A 14,603-nucleotide genomic window follows, 5' to 3' on the forward strand; every position below is an offset into this window, starting at 1 on the left:
TGAGGCAGGAGAATTGCTTGAACCTGGGAGGTGGAGGTTGCAGTGAGCCGAGATCACACCACTGCACTCCAGCCTGGGTGACACAGCGAGACTCTGTCCCAAAAAAATAAATAAAATATTCAGGAATAAATTTAACAGAGGTATTAGACCTGTACACTGAAAAATATAAACATGGCTGAAATTTTAAAGATCTAATTAAAAAACCCAAGTGTGTGGATTGGAAAACTCAGGATTGTTAAGATGGCAGTTCTTCCCAAATTGATCTATAAATTCAGCAAAATCCCTATCAAAAAAAGAACAGCTGGTTTTTTTGAAGAAATTGACAAGCTAATCCTAAAGTTTATATGGAAATACAAAAGATCCAACATAAGCACAACAGTTTTGAAAAAGAAAAAAGAGGATTTACACTTCCCTATTTCAAAACTTAACGTGAAGCTACAATAATCAAGATTGTGATACTGGCATAAGTATAGTGATATAGATTAATGGAACAGAAATGAGGGTCTAGAAATAAACTCTTACAGGTATTGTCAATTTATTGTTGATTAAAGAACACCAAGGCAATTCACTGAGGAAAGGATTGCCTTTCAAGAATGGTGCTGAGGTTGGACATAGTGGCTCACACCTGTAATCCCAGCACCTTGGGAGGCCAAGGCAGGAGGATTGCTTGAGGCCAGGAATTTGAGACCAGCCTGGGCAACATAGTAAGACCTCATCTCCGCAAAAAGTAAAAATAAAATAAAAATAGTAATTAGACAATCGGATATTCACATACAGAATATGAATTTAAATCCTTACTTCATACCATATACAAAAATTAACTCAAAATAGATCATAGACCTAAATGTAAGAACTAAAATATTGAACTTTTCAAGGAAAACAGAAAATCCTCATGACCTTAGTTTAACCAGTTTTTAGATGACACCAAAAACAGGAAATTGAACTTAATAAAAATGTTAAGCTTTTGTGCTTCAAAAGACACCAATAAGAAAACAGACTGGGAGAAAATATTTGCAAATCTGATCTAGGACTCAAATCCAGAACACATAAATAACTACTTCAACTCAATAATAAAAAGACAAACTCCAATTAAAAATAGATAAAAGATTTGAAGAAACATAGATGTCTATAAGCACATGAAAAAATGCTCGACATTAGTTATTAGGGAAATGCAATTAAAACCACAATGTGGTATCACTTCACACCCACTGAATAGCTATAATAAGATAGTCAATAATTTAAGTATTGGTAAGGATGTGAAGAAACTGTAACACTCATCCATTACTGGTGGGAGTATAAAGTGATACATTTTACATTTTGGAGCATCATATCAATGCACTAAAATTTTATTGTGGTGATGGTTATGTAGCTCTGTAAATACTTCAGTAAAGCTGTCAGAAAGAAAACTGTACTGCTAGACTAACTTCCACTTTATTGTACTGGAACACGTCAGACGATACCAGGAGGAAGCAATCAGATAAATAATGTGAGACATTCTGTAAGACAGCTGGCTTCCAATGTCATGAAAAAACTGAATTATATTCCCACATACCAGAAATGACATTTCCAAAAAAGATATTTATAATGGCATCCAAATATATGATGTACCTAGGAATATATGTAACAAAAGATTTACAAGACCTTCTTGGTGATTAATAAAATTTTATTAAGACATTAAAAGGACTTAGCAATATATCATGTTCATGGATTGAAAGGCCCACTATGATATAAATTCTCCCAAAATAGCTTATAAGTTCATTGCAACTCCAATCAAATTTTCAATGTGTTTGGCTTTTTTTAGTGAAACGTGATAAGCTATTTCTAAAATATATAAAGAAGAGCAGAGAACCAAGAAGAGCCACAAGCTGTTGACGAATAACAAGGATGTGAAAGGACTTTGATATTATATATCAAAAAATTTTTTGAAGATCATGGAGTAATGAAGAGAGTGTACATTAGCACAGGAAAAAATCAATATAATAAAGAGCCCATAAAAGATATTTGCATATATTGACAATATACAACAGAAAAGGCACTTCAAAGCAATAGGAAAAGGAAGGTTTTTTGTTTCTGTTTTTTTTTCAATAAACAGTGCTGGCACAACAGACTAGCCCTATAGCAGCAAAAAAATTACCTCATACTATATGTTGAAGATTGTTCCAAGTGGGATGAAACCAAAATGTGAGAGGCAAAACTACAAAGCATGTAACAAGAGAATATTAACTATATTTCTAACATAACCATCAAAAAAAAACGAGCTAACCATAAAGGAAAACTATTATTTGAAGATATTAAAATTAAAGTGTTAATATATTTATAAACATTGTGAAAAGACAAGCCACAAAGTGGGAAAAGATTCTGCAACACAACTCATAAAGGAGTAGTAGCCAGAATATATAAAGAACCACCTGCAAATTAATGAGAAAAATGGGAGAACTTTAACACACTTCATTCACCAAAGATGAAATCCAAATGGTCAAAAAATATATGAAATGTGATCAGCCTCATGAACACCTTTCATATTTTTTTCCATATAAGGAAAATGGTCATTTAAACTACAATATGATACCATTATACATCTACCAGACTGGGGGGCTGGGGAAAAGCCAATACACCCCGGGAAGAATGTAAATCAGTATGAGAGTCTTCGGGAAACAGCTGGCATGATCTAGGTTCCACTCTTATGTATATGTCCTTTTAAAGATGCAAACTCCAGAAGACATGTTCAAAATATCCATAGAAGCACTGGTTGAAATATCCCCAAAGTGGAAAAAATCTAAATTGTCCATCAAGAGTAAAATGAAAAAAGTATATGTAATGTAATACATTCATACAATGGAATAAACACACTATGGCTACATACAATGATAAGGATGAATCTCATAATGCTTAGCAAAAGAAACCAGTCTCAAAAGTGTACAGTATAATTTGATTCATATAAATTCCAAAAATAGAAACTAAATATGGTCTTTAGAGACATATACATGGGTGGTAAAACTATGAAGAAAAGCAAAGCAAAGAGTAGGGATGATGTTAAAGTGGACAGAGGGTTGTGTTAGGGAGGGACATATATGGAGCTTTTGAGGTACTGGAGATGTTCTATTTCTTGACCCGGTGGTCATATGGTATGCACATTATGATATGTTAAAAAATATGTATGTATGTGTGTACATATCTGTTGTGTACATGCATACATGTTTCATGTACTTTATCCATATTCCACAATAAGAAAATATACAAATGACCAGTAAATATGAAAAGACATTCAATCTCACTAGTAATTAGAAAAATAAAATAACCATGATCAACTATCATGATTTGCTGAAAATGTAAAAGACTGATAATATCCCTCTTTGCTGAGGTTGCAAAGAAATAGGCATTCTCATATGCTGTCAAAGGAAAGTAAATTAATAATTCCTTTTTGAAGAACAATGTGGCAATATGTATAAAAACGTAAAGCTTGTCTTAAAAGTTTTCAATTCCAATTCCAAATATCTATCCTAATGAAATTCACATGCACTCAAGATATGTGTACAAAGATGTCTGCCATTCACTACAGCATTGTTTGTAGTGAAAAAAATGAATAAATATCAATAAGGGAAGATTTATGAAAAGTATTATAACCCATACAATGAAATACTATGCAGCCATTAAAAATAAAACTTTATAAACTGACATGGAAAGATATCCAAAACACATTAAGTGAACAAAAGCAAGACACAGAATAACACACACATAACATAATCCTGTTTTTAAAATATAAATATGTACATATATTTCTATAGAGTTATGAAAAACAGACTACACATTCATGCTGTAACCTGTTAGCAGTGATTACCTCTGGGCCAGGAAGTGGTGGAGGTAGAAGGAGGGTAAGCGGGACACTTTCCCATCTCACTCTAGATACATACATAGGATTCTTTTGTAATCACATATCCATGGACTACTTATATATTTCTAACAAGTGGTAGTAGCAAAACAACTGTATTATTATTTGTTCCACTCCCATGAGACCAATCTAATACATTTGAAAATAACTTGCTTTCAAAGCTAATTCTTTTGTTCCTGGAGGGCCTCCAGAGAGCCTACAGTTGCGGTCACAGGGCTGTCAGCCATCAATCGAGGAGCACTGTGCAGGATACTAAGTAACTTAGTCTGTCTCCAGGCTCGCCTCTTGAAAATATTTGCATACATTCTCATATCCCAGCTTACTGGCAGTAGCAATAATGTCTTCCCAGAACACTTTGGTAAGGTAAATAAATTCTGATACTGCACATCAAATCACATCCATATCAAAGTGTAGATGTGGCTGTCAAGATGTATGTTTAGATCCAAATTAGTAATCACGCCCTTGGTGAGTGACTTTTAGAACAGTTTGCATTTGGATTCCAAAGTAAGAACCTAGACCCCACTAAATCACCATATAGAGCTTTTCTTCTCTTTCTTCTTCCCTCCCTTCACTCTGCGCTAGCCCTTTCTAAAACTAATTTTTCTATTTTCTATAAAGGTGGAAGAAAGGGCGAACCTGATCATGAGTTATTTGGAATCAGTAGTCAATCAGAACAAAAAGTATTATCAGTATATTTACAAAGAAAAATCCAACTACATGTATACATTTTGGTGTGCATTTTATTTTTGACTGGAATCATATCCATATGAAGGGAAATTGTGAAAGTATCCTTTACTCTTTTGAAAGCTTGGCCTTTGCCTTACTGTGTCAAAGGAAAGCAAAACTAAGCCAGTAATGATGGAGATGTCCCTGTTTCCATATGCACACTGACAGGCGAGGAGCTGCCTAGGAAATGCTTTTTGATTGATGAACAGAGGAGGGTCTACACACACATTAAATACAAATGGAAACACATCAGCACACACAAGTCATTAGCCTGGTCCTCTGGCATCCACTGGCATGCATCTTTCCAAAGTATCACTTATTCAGTGGTAGCAGCACTATGTCTCGTTATGCCTTTTATCAGCAAATACCTTTTTATTCCAGAATGGAAAACAAACTAGGAATTAAATACATCCAATATTGATGCTTTATTTCCATAAGTCACCAATAAGAGAATGAATTTAATTTTAATACATTTATTTTTGTGTGATTCTTAATAAAACACTTTCAAAACATTCTGTACATTTCAAGCCACTCAGAACCGCATTACATTTCTACAAATGTGATTTGTTGGGATGAGGTGCCAAGATGTCTCTGTACAAAGATGTACAATATGTACAATCACTGTAAGTGCAAGCTGTGCAAAGCAGAGTCTAGAACACTAATTCATGCCAAGGCTTACAAAAACATTTTAACACATAAGACTAAAGCTTGAAACAGCGTTGTGGTTTTTTCCCTGGGCAAATGATTATTTTATAAACAAGTATATGTATATGTCATATAGAAAGAAGAGTTTGACCCCTCAGCTCAGTCAGCACCATGCAGCTGACTGGATACATTACAGGGCTGCTCTCCTAGGCCTCTTTCTTCAAGGCGCCATTTTGCCACACTCAACAGTTGTCTCATCACTGAGTGGCTGCCACTGCTGCCTTTGGCTGAACCACAGCAACACTAGGAGACTTAAATTTGGGGAGATAAAGGCCAAATTTGTTTTCGATGCCTGCAAACGTGGCTGTGGCGAGTCTGTATCCACCGATGTGATCAGGGTTGGCAGGAGGAAGGTCTGCAATGCGTGACTTAGGTGTTGGTTCTGAACCAGCGGGTTTGCTGTTGACAGAAAAAAAGCCAATGGTTAGCATGCTCAAGGTGGATGAGGGCAGCTTACAGCCGGACATTTTCGGTCTGACCCATGTGCCACAAAGAAGAATGTTTGTCTCAACCATTTCCACGGCATCTGTGCTGCATGACTAGAAACCACAGTCATGATTTATAGCTGCTTTGACAGCAACTTATCTACATATTTGATTTACAAGAGAAATGGCCTTATTTCCAATGCTTGTATACATATATAAACAAATCCATAGGAAAAAAGTCAGAAGAAAAGACACTCAAATATGAAGACTCTCTGGGAAGTAAGATTATGGATGATTTTTGCCTTTTTTCTTTTTGTAAAGATGGGGTCTTGCTATGTTGCCAAAGCTGGTTTCGAACTTCTGGTCTAAGGAATCCTTCTGCCTTGGCCTCCCAGAGCACCGGGAGGTGTGAGCCACCACACCCAGGCTGGTTTTTTTCTTTTATGCTTTATGGTTTTCCAAATTTTCTGCACTTAGCACATATGAAAGTAATTTTTAAAGTATATATTTTTCTTTTGACATAACTTTAGAAGTTAACTTTTTATGTAGTAGACTCATAAAGATTATCAATTAAATTATTTAAAGAGAGATAGGCCGGGCGTGGTGGCTCACGCCTGTAATCCCACAACTTTGGGAGGCCGAGGCAGGTGGATCATGAGGTCAGGAGATCAAGGCTATCCTGACTAACACGGTGAAACCCCGTCTCTACTAAAAATACTAAAAAAAAAAAAAAAATTAGCCAGGCGCGGTGGTGGGCACCCTTAGTCCCAGCTTCTCAGGAGGCTGAGGCAGGAGAATCACTTGAACCTGGGAGGTGGAGGTTGCAGTGAGCCGAGATCGCACCACTGCATTCCAGCCTGGGCGACAGAGTGAGACTCCGTCTAAAAAAAAAAAAAAAAAAAAGAGAGAGAAATAGCTTTAGTTCTTTTACAGAAGATGAAAGAAGCATGGAAAAGCCTGAAGCCTCACATTTCTACAATGCAACTGTAAGACTGCTGTTCTCACTTTTTTTGCATAGGTCCCTCCACTTGGTTCAGCAGCTGATTCCCTATATGGCCTTTGGGCACAGAGGAGTTCACAGGTTTCTGATGTGAGGACTCAGGAATGGTACTTGGTCTTCTGCTGAAAAGCTAATAATTGCTTGCTTTGGGTACAACTTCTCCACCCAGAAAATTCAACTTGTAATTCTTCTCAGTGCAAGCTTCAAGTGGTAAGCTTTTAGAAGCCCAATTTCTGGCCTACAGCTCACTAGTGATTATATCCATGGGCAAAATCTCTCTTCAGACCTATTGGTTTTTCCAGTAAATTGGCTTCAAGAACATCTGCACCTAACTAATAATAAATTGTGGTGAATAATGAAATATCAGAGATGCAAAAGAGCTTGGGACTTTGAAAGAAAATGCACAAAAGTGTTACTGGTATACATTTACATTACTTCTGTGAAAGGGCCATATAAAAAAATCCACATAATGAGAACGCCATGAAGTTCAGTATTTGCTTACGTGAAAAAAGACAATTATTTACACAGCATTTTAATCTGCTGCCTCCTGGCTAGGCACGGTAGCTCATGCCTGTAATCCAAGCACTTTGGGAGGCCAAGGCTGGTGGAGTTCGAGACCAGCCTGGGCAACACAGCGAGATCCCATCTCTATAAGAAAGTACAAAAATTAGCTGGGTGTGGTGGCATGCCTCTGTGGTCCCAGCTACTCGGGAGGCTGAGGTGGGAGGATCGCTTGAGCCTGGGAGGTTGAGGCTACGGTGAGCCAAGAACATGCCACTGCACTCCAGCCTGGGCAACAGAGGATATCCTGTCTTTTTCAAAAAAATTTGCTGCTTCCCTAAAATCCCCCAAATAGCTGCTTAATATTATGTATGATGTCACTCTGTCACAGTTTTACTTGCTTAACACAAATGCTTCTTAAGCTCACTGTTTTAAATGCATTGGTCTTAAAGGTTCTGTCTTATCAGTTTTCTAAGAGTTGCAACAATGCTTTTGTAGACAGAACAAACATTTGTTTTGGATTTAGTGATTTCTTTGTAAAGGAGTTGAGCAGCTGACTTACAGGCCTCCAAAATCAATGTAAAACCACCGCTGGAGAAGTTCATAAGTGACCAAGGTAACACCAAACTGGGGAGAGGATCGAAACACTCGAGCTGAAAAAGAGAAGCAGGGGCAGGGGAGACTTGAAACCAGGACAAATGTGGTAAAGACAGCCACTGAGTCACAGGGGAGGACGCTAGAGCCAGCCAGCCATTCTGTATGGCTCCAGCCCCTGCCTACCTGCAGTCCCTTTCCAAAATGCTGAGGGCCCTTCTTCCCGGAGAATCTTCCTGAAACAGTCGATGACACCACTGTATGTCGTCTGGCCAGCGCGGGCAGCCACCTGCAGTCTTGTCTTGATGACATCAGCAGGGGTCACCAGAGATGCAGCTGGGACACCTTTCAGGAGAAAACCACATTTAATTTATCCAGAGTACCTTATAAAAGATAGGAATACTGCTAACATCTACTATAGAGCCTGCAACTTCAATCACTTGAGCGGAACTCAAAACTCTTTACATAGATGTCTGGCCATTAATGGGAAAAGGGCATAGAAGCCTATTAGCTGTTGCAGTGTGATCAGGGGAAAATTATTATTATTTTTTCCTGAATTAAAAAAAATCACTCTACATTGCATGATCCCAAATAACTGTGAGAGGGAAAAAAAAAGTAGCAATATTAATAAGACAATTCCCAAGCGTTCCCTTTCAGTTTCAATTATTTTACCTCCTTTTTTTCTTAAATAAGATACAAGTATTTTTATGTATAAAAAATGATAATGTCATCTTAGTGAATCACTAAATGTATCTGACACCAAACTACTGTTTTTGCTGATTCTTGTCGTAGTGTGGGAAGTGAATATCAATACTTATAATCACTCGCTTATTTGAAGGGCTACCTTGAGAGTTGACTGTGACTCCTTTCAGACATGCTTACATGACAAAAGTCATTACAACTGGAGCAAGAGGTGGCCAGGCAGCCAGTTAAGAAACAACAGGGGAGCTGGTCAGGGAAAGGCCCCTGTGCCCGAGCTCCCTGGGGTCATGTTGAGATTGATCAGCAGCAGGACACAAAAGATGGATTTCACAACCACACCTTTTACTTATAAAACAAAACAGAGAGCAAAGGAGCAAAATAATCTTCCCCGGGGGAAGAAATTCAATTCAGCCTGAATATCACTGTATCCTCACTAGGCGGATGGAGTTGGCAGCCTTGTACGAGGTTCTGCTAGGGAATAATGCAAATACTTCCCCTTGGCATGGCCTTGCACCCTATTCAGATGAAACTAGGTAAACTTCCTGCCTTTGGAGGCAGACTTCTGAATGTTCTCAGTTCCTGCTAGCAAAGCTTGACTGGTAAAAATTAGAAAAAATAATCTCATTCTGAAAACTGACATCAAACATCTATGGGGAAGAAGTCGGTGCTGACAGTTCCATGGAAATATTTACTTGGTTCAACCACTTGCAAACGCCTGTCCACAATTAGACTCTTCTTCTCTGGCTATTTTTCGTTGTTGATTGGAAAGCACAAGGAAAAGCCTGGAAGGCAAATGCTGCCCCCATTTAAAAGTAGGAGACTGGGCCAAGTGTGGTGGTTCACGCTTGTAATCCCAGCACTTGGGAAGGCCAAGATGGGTGGATCACCTGAGGTCAGGAGTTTGAGACCTCATATTTACAGCCTGACTCTCTTTTTTTTTTTTTGAGACAGTCTCACTCTGTCGCCCAGGCTGGAGTGCAGTGGCACAATCTCGGCTCACTGCAAGCTCTGCCTCCCAGGTTCCTGCCATTCTCCTGCCTCAGCCTCCCCAGTAGCTGGGACTACAGGAGCCCACTACCACGCCCGGCTAATTTTTTGTATTTTTAGTAGAGACGGGGTTTCACCATGTTAGCCAGGATGGTCTCGATCTCCTGACCTCGTGATCTGCCCGCCTTGGACTCCCAAAGTGCTGGGATTACAGGCATGAGCCACCAAGCTCGGCCTCAGCCTGACTCTTGAGTTAGGAAGGAGCTGATTTGGAAAAGGAGGAGAGAACCAGGTGTCCTTGGCTGCACCAACACTCCGAAAAGACAAAGGAAGGAAGGGGTGCATGTTTGCTCTCTATACAACCAGTAATGAACCATTACAGAGCTCAGTGTGGCTCTGACCAGCTGTGTTGGCCAACATGGTGAAACCCTGTCTTTACTAAAAATACAAAAATTGGCCAGGCATGATGGTACACACCTGTAGCCCCAACTACTTGGGAGGCTGACACAGGAGAATCGCTTGAACCCGGGAGGCAGAGGTTGCAGTGAGCAGAGATTGTACCACTGCACTCCAGCCTGGGTGACAGAGCAAGATTCTGTCTCACCAAAAAAAAAAAAAAAAAGTGGGAGAAAGGGGCTGCTACAAACAGCTCACTGCCAAGACTGAGCAGGTAACTTTACTGGCTTTTAAACACAAAACTGACTAAAATTACCATTGCTAGAGGAGAAAGGACTTGCTGGGCCCCAAATAAGGGCGGTAAGGTCCCTGGGGCCATTTCTTAATGATCACAAGTCATCCCTGTCTTCACAAGCAAGAACAACGTGGTCCATCGCAAAACTCTCAGGCCCAAGGGCTCCTACCACACAACAAGCACAGCACACTCCGGGAGCTGCTCAGGTTGCCCTGATGTTTAGCCAGAGCCTCCAGAGGAGAATGAGCCCAGCAAGGAAGAGCCACACAGTGAACATAAGCCTGGCTGGTCAGAGCCACACTGAGCTCTGTAATGGTTCATTACTGGTTGTATAGAGAGCAAACATGCACCCCTTCCTTCCTTTGTCTTTTCAGAGTGTTGGTGCAGCCAAGGATACCTGTTTCTCTCCTTCTATTCCAAGTCAGCTCCTTCCTAACTCAAGAGTCAGGCTGTACCTATGAGGTCAGAAGGAAGCATCTTAGTACCTCCCTGCTCTTACAAGGCTCCTCTTTCAAATGAAATCTCTTCTGTGCCTAATTTGGTATCTTAGACGACATGAAGGTTTTCATTCATGTTATTGACATTTATTGAGCACCTATTACTATTACACTGGCCACGTAGGAAAGGCAAGGATGAAGAGAATGAAACTCTTGCCCTCAAGAAGCTATTAGCCTAGTACAGAGGATAACAATTATGCAAATAACTATTAATAAAAGACAAAAAAAAATTTTTTTTTTTTTGAGACAAGCTCTCACTCTGTCACCCAGGCTGGAGTACAGTGGTGTCATCTCGGCTCACCGCAGCCTTGACCTCCCAGGCTCAGGTGATCCTCCCACCTCAGCCTCCCGGGTAGCTGGCTGGGACTACAGGCACGCACCACTACACCTGGCTAATGACAAAGTGTTAACGATTAGAAAAAATACAAAAATTGAGTTCAAGGTGGTTTGCTGAGGGGTACTGCTTACTTTGGTCTAATGAGGGCAATGGTAGGAAGAAGAGGGACAGCTTCACGACAAAGCTCAATTTTCGGCCAAATCATGTAGACTCCAATATACAGAGAGAGAAAGTAAGAGCATGCTAGATCTGTGCATGAGCATGAGATACAGCTGAGCAACTGATTTGAGGAAAAATTTTCCCACCTTAATGCTTAGCTTGGCTGTACTCAAGGTTTCGGGGGCACAGGAAACTAAGAAACATGTTAATGATGAAAGCCCAATTTAGATGGGCAGATCTAATTTGGCTCTGAGTTGCTAAGCTGCATTAAGCTGTTTATCCACATTATGCAAATGTAATTAACTCTCATCAGAATTACAGCACATCCCACAAAGGAGAAAAAGTGATATTTAAACTAAGTCAGGTACAAACAATAATACTTCCAGAAATAAAGGGGGAAAGTACATAGAGATTCTGTACTTTTTAAACAATGGGAGAATTCTTTCAGTTAAAAAAAAATTTGTAGTTACCTGCCATGGCTCCAGCTGCAAGAAGATTTAAACCTCCCACGTGTCCATTTTCATCAGCCAGAAGTAGTTTGCAATGAGCATAAACAGGAAAATAGATTGCAGAGAAGGGAATGTCTCGGAGGAAACACGCTTTGGCACCCTGTCACACAGTGAGGAAATAGTGCAAAACAGTGTGAAACTGAGTGTGAATGCCCAAATGGGATCCATGTGACATTTGTCAGTGACAAGCCTGAGGTGTCCCTCAGTGACAAGCCTGAGGTGTCCCTCAAACAGCATTAGAACTGATGTGCAAGGGAAATGGGGGAGGCGGCAGATAAGTGGGGAATAGGGAAATCTGCATATCTCAAAGCTTGTGAAAGCATGGTGAATCCTGCAGTCCTAGAGTTAATAACTGGGTAATGATAGTATTCTGAAAACTAAGAACTTTCTGGCATTTCTTATATAGATTCAGAGTTTTTAAAATTAATCAATCTCTTACTATGGTAAAAACACACAAGATCTACCCTCTTAAGTTTTTACATCAGCTGAGAGTCCCCGCAGTGCCAGGTAAAAAGCTACAGGCAGTGGTGAAGGAAAAGTAACTACTCTAGAGCAGGGGGAAAAGAAACCCAAATCTTCTCTCCTCATTCCCCATGTCCTAAATAGCAGACAAAATATTTTAGCGGCAGGTTTCCACAGGAGTAGAAAATCATTACCCAGGGGCAGCTTGTCCCAATGACTGACGTCTCAAAGAACACCTCCCTCAGCTTTGTCAGAAGCCCACACCATTCCACTACCTAGCTAGGCAAACACTCCACCTTGGCGCTTGTTTTTTTAATGACTCTGTTTTATTCTTTTTAATTTTTTTTCTGAGACAGGCTCTCACTATGTTGCCCAGGCTGGAGCATAGTGGCACGATCACAGCTTGCTGTAGCCTTGACCTTCTGAGCTCAAGTGATCCTCCCACCTCAGCCTCCTGAGTAGCTGGGATGATAGGTGTGCACCACTGTGCCGGCTAATTTTTTCTTTTTTTTTTTTTTAAGGTAGACACAAGGTCTTGCTATTTTGCCCTGGCTGGTCTTGAACTCCTGGGCTCAAGCAAACCCCCTGCCTTGGCCTCCCAAAGTGCTGAGAGTGCAAGTGTGAGCCAGTGCTCCCAGCCCTGGCTTTTTTTAAAAAAAAAAAAATCCAAGGACTCGCTAAAGGATAATACAGAGAGAAGCAATATTAATAAATTCATCTCTCAAAGGGAATTCAAAAAGGATGGAAATTGGGAGTGGGGAGGAGGAAGCAAAAATGTGTATGAAACTCTCTTGAGACAGGCATCATTGTTTGCTGGTCTCCAGAGAACCCTGTAGCTGTGTTATTCCAATCTAGAGAATTTCTAATTTCTAATTTGCAGTTACCGAAACAAATTTACACATTTCTGCAGTGATGGATCTATATCAGATGCTGTGGAAACACAGTTGGCTATGGTGGCTAAATTTACGTATTCCCCTTATACCAGGCAAAGGAATGGAAAGAAATATTCTTCCTTGTTTAAGAAAAATAATAGCTTCTGCTCCATTACATCTGATCTGTAATGATGGGAGTAAGTATACCCGCAGGGAAGGAATCTGTTGACTGGCATTTTGTTAAAGTACAGTACACTCTGTTGTTGGTTTGTTTTTTTTTTTTTTTTAATGTAATTCATTATTGACAAATCCTACCACTTAACTTCTTAAAGACCTGAATCCTACCAAACTCTACTACTGTTTTACTGTGGTCAAATTATTAAGACAAAGAAAAGCTCCCACTGGGAAGATAACAATAGAGATAATCAGACCGAAAATAAACATAAGACTATTTTGAAGCCCTAAACCAGCCCAAAGAGAGCACCAGGGAAAGTTTTCCCAAGCCCCCCAGCAAATGAAAGGCTGTGAGCCTGAGGCCAGCAGGTCTGCGGTGCTGGCCTCCTTGCCGGCAGTTTCGTAAAAGCCTGATGACAACAGGAGAGGCTGCATGTGTATCCCACTGCCTCTCATACAAGTGTCCTGATTCTTTCCTTTTTGTTTGATTTTCTGCTCCACAGACTACCCTGCTGGACAAGATTGCTTTTCAACTTGGAGGGAAGAAGTCTGGTTTCCACATTCTTTCACATTTTCTTGAGTACATTATAACCTAAACCCACCCACCTTATACAGACCAAAAATTCCCAAGTCCCGGAGCACATTCAGGGCGCTGACTCTGGGTCCCGTGGTGATCTCTCCAGCTACTTGCAGACGAATCTTCACTATCTCCAATGGGTTGGTAAAAATGACCTGAGAGCCTCCAGCCTGTAGGCAAGGGAGAAGAGACAGGCAGATTCCACATCAGAGCCCGACTGGCAGTGTAAAAAAGGAAAATCCAGCAAAGCCTCCACATCTTGCTATCTTGAAAAGAAGGAGGTGAAACTTCCTTCCTCAGGGGGGAATGACAGTTTGACACTTAGGCCGACCCTGGAGAGGTTCAGAGGGATGGTCCCAAACTCTGTCTCAGATCAATCTACCTCTGGGTTTGTTTCTAGCTGAAATGTCAAGATTGTTTCTCAGACCAGTCTTTCCAGGATCACCCCAGCCATATTCAAAATAACAAAATAAACCCATTTGGAAAAAAAAGCGGAGCCAGATGTGGCAGCAAGGTACTCAATGAAAGAAAAAGAGACAGTAAAAGACTGTCATATTTTACAAGCCAGAGCTAAAATTCAGAGCTACAATTATTTTTTTCCTCTTTGTGGTAAGCATTCTTGGCAGCAGACCCACTTGCTTCTGCTTCCTTGGATTGCAGAGCAATTAAAACTACTTTGGTGCCTTAAGTCAGAAGGGGAAAAGTCTCCTCCAGTTCAAATTCTAAAATGTATTATCCTAAGCAAAACTCTGATACAGGTACATGGCTACACCCACACAAAAGGGAAGAATTTAGA

The 14,603-nt window shown here is 40.2% G+C and overlaps 1 protein-coding gene across 3 annotated transcripts in view; it reads right to left on the reverse strand.

The window, feature by feature from the left end:
- Window positions 1–4,611: 4,611 nt before the first annotated feature.
- SLC25A12 (solute carrier family 25 member 12) overlaps window positions 4,612–14,603 on the reverse strand; it is a 221,486-nt gene continuing 211,494 nt past the window's right edge. For all 3 annotated transcript variants that reach the window (XM_055379156.2, XM_031008529.2, XM_031008528.3), the window contains exons 14-18: window positions 13,837–13,977; window positions 11,684–11,822; window positions 8,027–8,185; window positions 7,809–7,899; window positions 4,612–5,719 (exon numbers count right to left, since the gene is read on the reverse strand). In XM_055379156.2, coding sequence (XP_055235131.1) covers window positions 5,518–5,719; window positions 7,809–7,899; window positions 8,027–8,185; window positions 11,684–11,822; window positions 13,837–13,977 — 732 coding nt within the window. In that variant the 3' untranslated portion in view covers window positions 4,612–5,517. The remainder of the gene's footprint in view (window positions 5,720–7,808; window positions 7,900–8,026; window positions 8,186–11,683; window positions 11,823–13,836; window positions 13,978–14,603) is intronic.

Source organism: Gorilla gorilla, chromosome 11, assembly GCF_029281585.2.
Source record: "Gorilla gorilla gorilla isolate KB3781 chromosome 11, NHGRI_mGorGor1-v2.1_pri, whole genome shotgun sequence".
NCBI classification, from domain to species: domain Eukaryota; kingdom Metazoa; phylum Chordata; class Mammalia; order Primates; family Hominidae; genus Gorilla; species Gorilla gorilla.